The sequence below is a fragment of the Natrix helvetica genome (genome assembly GCF_964273705.1).
Source record: "Natrix helvetica genome assembly, chromosome: Z".
Taxonomy (NCBI): domain Eukaryota; kingdom Metazoa; phylum Chordata; class Lepidosauria; order Squamata; family Natricidae; genus Natrix; species Natrix helvetica.
Window position 1 is genome coordinate 32,093,581 of NC_138554.1, and position 10,887 is coordinate 32,104,467.

Sequence of the window (10,887 nt, forward strand, 5' to 3'; positions counted from 1 at the left end):
ACTGGTTAGAATAAAAGCTTTTATGTAAAGGACAGAAAAAATATTACATAAATATTTAGGTATAGATAAAGGGCTGTTTCAATAGTCAAATGTCACTATGACAAGAGAGTATGTTCTTATCCTTTGGGTAAAACTAGATCTAGAATATATTGCTTAAGCTCTTGAAAGACCCTTTTATACTTTAGCGATATTGGTGATTTTACTAGAAGTCCACTGTAAAATAAGCCTATATTTTTTTTTTGATTAACTGAGAAAGAGAGATCTCTTCAAAGAAAAGTATGGAGGATTCTAATGATCTAGATTGTGTCCACCATTTTATATAACTAGAGGCACAAATTTGTGTGCCATAGAGACTGAGCGAAAGAAGACTTATAGGAATGAAAAAAATGTTTTCCAATCCTCTGATACTTGGAAAGAGCAAGAAAAATGTTATCCTATGTAGGAAAAGAAAATCAAACTAGATTTACTAACAAATTAGATTTACCAGCTATTATGTCCCTGCTGCAATCACAGTTTTGGGGGTCAAAATGTTGACAAACAAGGTAAATAGGATCCACCTGCAATTCCTGCAGTCTTAGAAAGATTAAATTTGTCAATAGATTTAAGCCACAGAATATCAGCTGTTAAAGAATTTGTGTTTTGCTTGTTTATTTGTTCATTGCTTGCATTCATGGAAGATGCTTAGTCAGTTTTCTTACCCACCCACCTACCCACTCCCAAACATATGAGTAAAATGATATATTTGAATTTTAGGGGAAAAAAAACTAAGCTGTGCTTTGCGTGGTTTATTCCCACACTTTGCATATCTAGTCTTCAAGTGCCACATTTCCTAAAGAATGGTACTGATAATACAAAATTGATAGTTCTTTACAAATAATAATAATCTTTCTGAGACATCATTTCTGTCAGCCTTGGCCAAACTTTACAGGGCTGCCACAGTGGTAACGGGAGAGTAGCAAAGGGAGTATAGTCATAACAACAATCTTTCACAGGAGATCAAGGTTGGGCTTCTGGCACCTAGAGGGACGTAAATGAAGTTTGGCAGCAGCTGAGACAGGAGGTTGATTGAGCCATGTGATGTGAATGTCACTGGACAGGGCAAGGTATGAGTTTTATTGTGAGTGGGGGGAAATGTGGGATTTCAGATTCAGGTTTTCCTCAGAGGTGCCAATATGACTTCTCTAATAAATACTTACTTTGATGGACTTTGTCTCAGAGTTCTGAATTGCAATGAAGAGTTATTTAGAATGTTAATCATTTCAAGCATAAATATGTAGGATTGGATTTTTTTTCCTCTTCAAATGACTTATTTTTTAAAATGGGAAATTATTTTTTCCTGGGTTCAACTTTCCATTAACACTGTTTTTCTTGATCCATTGCCTCCATTATTGTAGTGTGATACATTTTACTTGTAACAGTTTCAAAACAACTTTATTAACATTCCAATAAAATTAATAGAGAATAATCAGATTAACTACTTGCACAACTAGTTTTTCCCTCTTGTCCTTTCTGCTACATTCCCTCAAATATCAATTTACATTTAAATTATCCTGCTAATTAAAAATGTAGTCCAGTTTTATCAGTGATCTCATGACTGGAATTTATAATGTTTTTCATCTACATATTTTGATACTTAAGCATGAAAACTCAAAGATATTTTCTTGGATAATTCTGACATATTTAATAGCTTTGACAAGGCAACCTTGATGTCCTTGTTTCTCAAACTATAAATGATAGGATTCAAAAGAGGTGGGGCAATGGAATATAATACAGTTGTGATTAAATCTGGTGAATCAGGGGAAGGCCTCAGATGAGCAACAAATATACAAAATAGGAAAATTGAAACAACAATAATATGAGGTAAGCAAGTAGAGACAGCTTTTTTTCTTCCTTCCAAAGAACGCATTTTCAGAACAGCACTGAAAATTGACACGTAAGTTATAATGATAAAGAAAAAACAACCTATGCCTATTACACAAATGACTATAATTAGTTTGATTTCATTTTGGTTTAAACCATTACATGTGAGTTTAAGTAGCTGCGGGATTTCACAGAAGAATTGTTTGATTATGTTGGAGCACAAAGGGGCTCCAAAGGTAAAAGAGGTATGCAGCAGTGCACTTAGAAGGCCACTCACCCATACAGCAAGAATCATGTAAATACAAACTTGTTTGTTCATTATTCGTTGATATTGTAATGGATTGCAAATAGCAACATAGCGATCATATGCCATGACTGGGAGTATCCAAAAATCAGATCCCATAGAAAGAACAAAAAAGAAAACTTGACAAACACACCCCAGATAAGAAATGTGTCTTGTATTCATTAGAATATTGGCCATGGATTTAGGGACAATGACTGAAGCACTCATAAGGTCTTGTATGGCCAAACTCAACAGGAAGAGGTACATGGGAGTATGCAGCTGATGGTTGAAAATGATTGCAGAGATGATGATGAGGTTCCCTATCAGAATTGCTAAATACAACACCAAGAAAGCTAAGAAGTATAATATTTGTATTTCTCGTATTTCTGAGAATCCAAAGAGCAGAAAATCAGAGATTGTTGATTGATTATCCATGTTTCATATTATAGTACAGGATATATCTGGAAAAATACAGAAGTACAAGCTAAACAAGAACAGATTCAGTAGCCTCTATATTGAAATTACTTTTTGTAATAGAACTACAATAAGAATGTTATCATTTCTATATAATATTTTACCTATATACCATCAGGCTAATGCTTATGATTGTGCCTAACACAGCACTTTTCATTTGAATCCTAGTATTGCTTCCTATTCCTCATTAATTCATGAGTATGTTTGTTTGTTTGTTTGTTTTGTTTTATTGGATTTAATGAAAAATAGGGTTTAAATCCAATATTTTTTACATCATTACTTCAGTGAAGGAAAGCTTTCCAAATAAGTGATCTTACTTCCTTAGTTTTACAATACAAAATTATCAACCCAGTTCCTTATTCAAAATTCACTTGGTGAATATGAAGTCACCATTACGGCTAACTGTGATACGATAAATCACTTCCTTCTTTCTTTACAATAATTCTAAATTTTACAAGTTCAGGCTTACTTACTAGTCTTAAAACAGGAAATCTTTCCTCTAGGTCTGTGCAACTTGGGTTATTATTTTCCTTTCCAGAATACCCTCCAGTATAAAATAATTCAAACTGTAAAAGAAGCAGAATTCAAAAGACATTATGTGAAGACTTGATAATTTAAACTCCTTTTGCTAACATCCAAAATGCTGTCATTTAAAAATAAATATTTTCCTATACCAACACAATTGTGGACTTGGAATAATGGTTAAATTATGGAAAGAGAAGGGGCTTTATGATTAATTAGTAGAGAGCTGCATTGCCGATATCTTCAATTGCTCTCTGCTAATCTATTAATATAAATACTGTGATATGTTTTTAATTGTAGAATGTCATAATTAGTTTTTTACTGTGCCACAATAAAGTGGTACAATAAAGCTTTGGATATTTTTGCTCACTTTCCCTGAAAAGTGTGAGCTCACAAACTATGCCCTCAGCAAGTTGTTATCTCTTAATTTTTATAACGTGGTTCAGCTAGATCTTAGAAAGAAATGTATTTTTAAATGTGATTGAAATAATATTAAACATAGATTTAAACAGCTAAATATATGGAACAAGATCTTTTTGATCAATAGGATTTGTAAAATGATGGATTCTAATTAATTTAATTTAAAGATGAAGAGAAATAACGAATTTCCTGTAAGTCTGCATGTTCCTATTTCATGTGCTTTTCACTCAGTTTTATTTCCAATATGTTCTGTAGGGAGAACGAGGCAGACAGGAACTGAGGCAAGGCAGGTTGAAGCTAACACAACCTTCATTTAAAGTATAACACAGCAAAATGTAAGGGAAACCTCGAACCGGCAAACAGCAGCATTTGACAGGTGACAGCCCTTTTTACACCAGAGCTGTCAGATGCTGAACCAATAGAATGGCTGCGTTCTCCCGCCAGCTGGCTGCTCGTGTCTCAACTAATCAGGGGCTGGCAATGATAGTCAATGGCATCATAGCCTCGAGGACTTAACACAATATATAATTCTAAATGGATTGATTGACCTTTTGCCTCTTAAATGATGATCAGTTACAAAACAATTTTCTGAATATCTGAAGATTTAAATGTTCATAATTGTGTGGCTGAACAATAAATAAATTTATAGGAGCCCACTTACCTGACAATAATATAGTAATAATATCAGAGCAAATCAACCATGAGTTGCCCCTCTTGTGACAGACAGTTTGATATTAAAAAAAATTAGGAGTAATACATTTGACACTGCCATTGTGTTTAAATGTTGATTTGAAACTGAAGCTAGGAAAATAGATTGACTTTAACATTTGTTATAAAACTAAAGAACCTGCTTTAAAAAAAGTATGCCAACTGAAGTGCAATTTTTCTTCAATACTTACCTTTATGCAAATTTTTCAATAACATCTTTTTTTTCCTTTTTCTTTCCTTCTTTCTTTCTTTCTTTTTTCTTTCTTCAGTTAAAATATAATATAAATGAAATGAATAAATTATAATGTGTTTGTACAATTAACTGCAACTCTGAAATTGCTTAAAATTCTACTCTGTGAGTGGAAACATAAATGTACATAAGAACTGGGTTTAGTTTAAAAAAATGTATTTTAAGGAAAAAAAACAAAAATCAAATTTCATTCATCTGTCCATGCCATTGAAATGTGCATTTGAGTTTGTGTGTGCGTGTGCGTGTGTAAAACTTGAGACTATTCTGCATTTCTTCTATTGAATATTCCAAGTCTTCTTACCAGAAAGACTGCCATAAAATTAATTGCCACAAAAAAAAATGAGTATTATGGTTGAATCCCTTTTTGATTTTGTGTTTTTCCTTTGTTCTCTATCTTGATCTAAACATGTTGTATGAGTATATATGCACATCCATATGGCACACAAATGAGAAGAATGCAAATAACATAACAAAATTTTCTCAGTTTGCATTTAGACAAGTGATATTCATGCCAGCTTCTTGAGGAAGCAAGCAATTTTGTTATTTATTAAATATTTAGCTGTTGTGGTGGCTTACAATTTGCCTGCATATATATTTTTGGCTTCTGGATGCAAATTTAGCCCTTAACATTTAGTTGGTCATACCTGATGTTTTCAAAATTTATCAGACAAAGAGATTTTTACCAAAGAAGAAGGTGTATTTAACATCTCTTTGCTGTCCCAGGAGTGTTTATTTTTCCAACAAGGATTTAATTTAATTGTTCCCAATAGTTTATCCCCAGGATTCAACTCTAGACAATCATATAGGGAAAAGAAAGCTATTTATTTAGTCTGAAATTTGTTTTTTCCTTCTGTAGTTAGGAAATACTGTATATTCTGTGAGGCTTGGAAATGATAAAAAACAAATAACAAATATTTGTTTTTTTGTTTGTTTATCCATGTTTATTATTTATAAGCAACTCAGAGATGCAAACAAGCATAATACTCCATCCTGCTCCTATTTTCCCAGCAACTCTGTGAGGTGGGATGAACTCAGAGAGAATGATTGGTCGAAAAATAACCTAACTAGCTTTCATGCCTAAAATGTAACTAGAATTCACAATCTCTTGGTTTCCAGGCCAGCATTCTAATGCCTAATATTCAGAGTGTGCACATTCAACTTGTAATGACAATTGCTTTGGTAATGTTTGAGATAAAATTGTGTTAGAGATATTAATGCAAACTGAGATGATGAATCTATATTACTACATTTATTGATTTTTATGAAAGAGTGGACAATGACCAGTTGATGTGCACAATATTTTACTTTCAAAGTCCTGATGTTTACATCAGATAGACAAATGATTCCTTAAGACTTTTCATCATATCCATTTTAGAACGTCCCAATCTCAAAGCTTAATAGACCCATCCCTAATAATGACTGGCAACATTTTTTTCTTCAAATGTTTTTCACATTCTTCTTCAAATAAGTTTTGTTTTGTTGGGGCTCAGTAGTTCCATTTTTGTTTCATCATCCAAAATAATGTGTTGCGAAATATTTAAAGCTTATTAATTTTTATTTAGCATATTTTAGATGGTGACTTTGGTTACTCATATTCTCTTGTGCCTTCAATCTGCTGAACATCTAATTCCCTCAGTATAGTTATCCATGTAATATGTCTGCATTGTTATTATCCCCATCTTTCTATTACCTTTTCTTATTGGTATTATTTCAATTATAATTATTTTGTTGTTTTTCATGTACACCAAGCGCTTATTAACCGATAACAAATCACATTACTGTACTGTTTTGTACAGTATAAAAATCAAAGTAACTTTTGGAGACCTTTAATGTGGTCATTTAGGCATAATTAATTTTCTTAATTATTTTTGTCACTTTTTGATTGCATAATTTTATAAGCATGTTACTTTGTTTTACAACTTGTGTAAGTGCAGCTGATTGGATCCTGGCTGCTTTAACATAGGTTCAGAGTGCTTCAGATGCTTTGTTGTGCAGGCTTAAAAAATACATTTTAGTAGGAAAGGAAAGAGATATTTCTCAGAAGAAATATTCATTGGTTAAGAGGAAAGTCCTGAAAACACACAAACACAGGAAAAGGAAGGAGAAGCACCAGGAAAAGAACACTGACAGAGCAATTTGTATTAAATTTGCTAGTAATTTGTTTCTGGCAAATTCTAGCTTCTTTTCTGACTCCTCAACCCCTTTCTATTTTGAAACAACAATTTATCTTGAGAAAAAGAAGAGGTAAAATAGAAAGGAAAAGCTAAACCGTTTAAAGAGGAGATAGTTTGTGCAATAAAGTAGAACAATCCTTTAATAGGATTAAAAAGAGAAACAGCCAACAATAAGTTACAGAGACCAAGATAGAGTAGTTGTCCCTATTTTTAAAAAAGCAGCAAGTATAACCCCCCCCAAAAAAAAAATTAAGAGCAAGATATAAAAGACTATTTTAGAAATAACAACTATATAGCAGAAAATATGACCTCACAAACATAAAATGAAGTGTTTGTCTTTTTCTTAGATGTGTTATATGCATCTGCTTCTAGTATGATGAAGTGTTTTGAGAGATTGGTAAAGGACTATATTGTTTCACATCTTCCCCCTCCATTTGACTCATTACAGTTTGCTTGTTAGAAGAACTGCTGTAGAGATGATGCACTTTCTTGCAGAGGTGGGTTTCTACCAGTTCGGAGCAGTTCGGCTGAACTGGTAGTAATATGCCGGGCTGGGTCGCAGAACTGGCAGTGACAGGCTCCAAACCGGTTGCCTCCATGGTTGCTATCATCACCATCTTTTTTTTTTTTAGTTCTGCGCATGCACAGAACAATGTTCATTGAACTGCGAAAGTGCACAAATGCAAAGTGCATGGACAAACGAACTGGCAGTAATGCCAGCCGGAACCCACCCCTCCTTTCTTGTGTATTTTATTTTAGCTTGGGAAAATGAGATCAACCCTGACTACTCTTTAGAGGGTCAGATCCTGAAGATACTTTGGCCACCTAATGAGAAGGAAGGACTCACTGGAGAAGAGCCTAATGCTGTGAAGAATTGAGGGCAAAAGAAGAAGGGGACAACAGAGAATGAGGTGGATGGATGAAGTCACCTGAAGCAGTAGGCGTGAGCTTCAATGGACTCCAGAGGATGGTAGAGGACAGGAAGGCCTGGAGAAATGTTGTCCATGGGGTCTCAATGGGTTGAACACGACTTCACAACTAACAATGATTATACAATTCAGAAAGTCCCCTCCCGTTCTGAGATTTAAGTTAAGATAATTTTCTGTTTCTGTGTGGCTTTTTAATATGCATTTTGCAAATATTTTTGCTATAAAGTTAGGGTTTATCATGTTAAGAAGAATTTGAAAATAATCAGAATTCTCATAGGAATTTGATTCCTGTTTGATGTCAATAACTAATTGTCTTTATAGTTTGAAGTCTATAAACTCGTAGATAATTACTCATTGTAAGTTCAGTATTTATTGAATAGAGGAAACTTCTAACCCTTTTCAGATTTTTAATGATTTGTTAAATAACAACAGAATTTTCAGATTACACAGAAAATATTGTAAAGTTAATCCTGTTTAACAATTTATAATCCATATTAAATTGGAAACTGTTATTAATTATTGTATATTAAGTGAAATTACTTTTCTTGTTTTCTGTACATTTAAAAATATTTACATATGCAAAAAGGGGTTAGAAGTAGCTGTACTTTTTATTCAGTAGATATAAGTCTGTCTCTTTCTTTTCTGTCTCTCTTTTACATACTACCTTTCAAAGCAATTTTCTTTTGTTTCTGATGCATTTTCCATTCCCACCTTTACATACTTTTCTGGTCATAAATGATGTTGCTGTAATTTGTCTGAAAAGAAGGGTTAAGAAAAAGAAATGAAATTATTAATAACTCTTATTGCTCTGGTGATATCTATTCATCCAGTCTCCTTGTATCTATGGTGATGTCTATTTATCCAGTAGGGCCTTGATGGTGAACCTATGGCATGCATGCCACCGGTGGCATATGGAGCCATTTGTTAGGGCATGCGAGGTGTTGCCCTGTCGGCTTCAGCATGCATGCATGTGCTGGTCAGCTGACTTCAGCCTTTATTTTGGTTGTTTTTTGCCCCCCCCCCTCCCGGAGACTTTCTTGAAGCCTCTGAAGGCAAAAACAACCCAACATGCAAACCGGAAGCTCGGGAACAGACTTCTGGTTTGCACATTGGGCCATTTTTCTCCCTCCGGAGGCCTCCCTGAAGGGAAGCCTCAGGAGGGCAAAAAAACAACCTACGGACAACCTGGAAGTTTGGGAATGGACTTCCAGTTTGCCCGTAGGCCATTTTTTGGCCTCCAGAGGCTTCAGGATGCTTCCCTAAAGCATTCAGAGGCCAAAAATGCTCTTTTTGGCAAACCAGAAATCAATTCCTGAAATTCTGGGTTGCCCTTAGGGCCATTTTTCACCCTCCATAGGCTTCAGGAAAGCATCCTGAAGCCTCCGGAGGGCCTCCGAGAGGTTAGGAGGCAGTTTTCACCTTCCCCAGGCTCTTAGAAAGCCTTTGGAGCCTAAGGAAGGCAAAAAATGGGTCCATCAAGCGCCAAAAGGAAGGGAAGTCTGCGGGTCGCACACACTTGTGCAGCGGGTCATGCACATAGCATTATGAGTGTGGGCATGTCCGTGCATGACCCCCCCTTGCACTCCTCCTGTTTTTGGTATGCAATAGGGAAAAGGTTAGCCATCACTGCAATAGGGGTTTGGTTTGATCTAAATTGTTGACTTAACCTTATTTGTTGTTGTCACTGTTTCTGTTTTTATAATGAAAATATAATATTGATCGTGTCTCATTATAATAAGTAATAAAATATTTCTCTGCAGTGGAAAAAAATCCAAATATTAATCAAAATACATGGAGTCATGTGCAGAATAATGAAAAAGACATAGACATAGCACACCTCCTCTAACCTAACAGAAGTGGAAGGAGGAGAGGGAGATCCTTTTATAAAATAATATATTGTCTAGCCCACATAAAATTATTATGTCCAGTTTGCCTATTTATTGATATGAAGTCACTTCAAAGGTTGAGAGATGATAGATTAAGCCAGGTTAAATTTTCATTCATATGTATCCAGGTGTAAAAATCTCCCTTTTCACTACTGTACACTCATATACATATATATCCAAAGTTCTCCAGACATAGACAAATACCAAATTTTCAAAATATAATTTAAAAGCAACTAAACATATTTATATCCTTTCCAAGAATGACAGCTCCTGGTGACAAGTTTTTTCTTCCACTACCTACAACTCTGAGCAGAGAGCCACTTAGGAGACAAAAGAAAGCTTTTAATGTAAAACTGATTAGGCCCTTGTCAGTTTCAGGAAGCAACACAAATTAGCTGCAGTAGCAGCAATTAATTAGCATCATAGAGTCCAGTCTAAGAAGAGATAATACTTTTAACTAATCTTTCCACTCTATGTGTTTAGAGAGAGAGAAAAGGGACGAGGCTTATTTTGTTAGCACCGTTAGCCATCATTTTTGCTTTGTTTGCTAATTTCAATTTCAATTTCAATTTATTAGCGCTTATAGACCACCCCCTCTCCCGAAAGGGACTCGGGGCGGTGTACAGTCCATGTCAAAGAACAAAATTAAAACAATTAAAATTACTACATGGAAAATATATATATACAAATATAAAATGGATAGATGCATAAGAGGAGAATAAAAGATGTGCAGGACTGTATTGCTAATAAATAATTAAAATAAACAGACATTAAGATCCCAATACCCAATAAAATTAAGACTATAGAATAATACCCTTAAAAACCAGTAAAATATAAATGCCAGGAGATAGGCGTTGAAATTATGCCAGGCCAGCCAGTCGAAACAGGTGAGTCTTTAGTTTCTGCCGGAAGGAGCGGAAGTCGGTGGTGGTTCTGATGTCGGGGGGGAGGTCATTCCAGAGGGTTGGGCCCATCACAGAGAAGACCCTACACCTTGGCGTCGCCCGCTGGCATTGCCTATCGGACGGCACCAGGAGAAGCCCCTCTCTGTGAGAGCGAATTGGCCGCTGGGATGTATGTGGGAGGATGCGATCCCGCAGGTAACTGGGCCCTATGCCATGGAGCGCTTTAAAGATGGTGGTCAAAACCTTGAAACGCACCCGAAAGACCACAGGCAGCCAGTGCAGCTCATGCAGGAGCAGTGTCACATGGGAGTACCTGGTACTCCCCATGACCGCCCGCGCGGCTGCGTTCTGGACTAGCTGCAGTCTTCAGGCGCGTCCCAAGGGAAGCCCCATGTAGAGAGCGTTACAGTAGTCCAGGCGAGACGTCACCAGTGCATGAGTGACCGTGCGTAGGGCATCCCGGTCCAGGAGGGGGT

At 35.7% G+C, this 10,887-nt stretch overlaps 1 protein-coding gene across 1 annotated transcript; it reads right to left on the reverse strand.

Moving 5' to 3' along the window:
• Nucleotides 1-1,633: 1,633 nt before the first annotated feature.
• Nucleotides 1,634-2,578, reverse strand: LOC309401406 (olfactory receptor 14J1-like; the record flags this gene model as incomplete). The annotated part of the gene is made up of 1 exon (XM_081970473.1): nt 1,634-2,578. The coding sequence occupies one exon, from the start codon at nt 2,576-2,578 to the stop codon at nt 1,634-1,636; it is 945 nt and encodes a 314-aa protein (XP_081826599.1).
• Between the last annotated feature and the right edge of the window lie 8,309 nt (nt 2,579-10,887).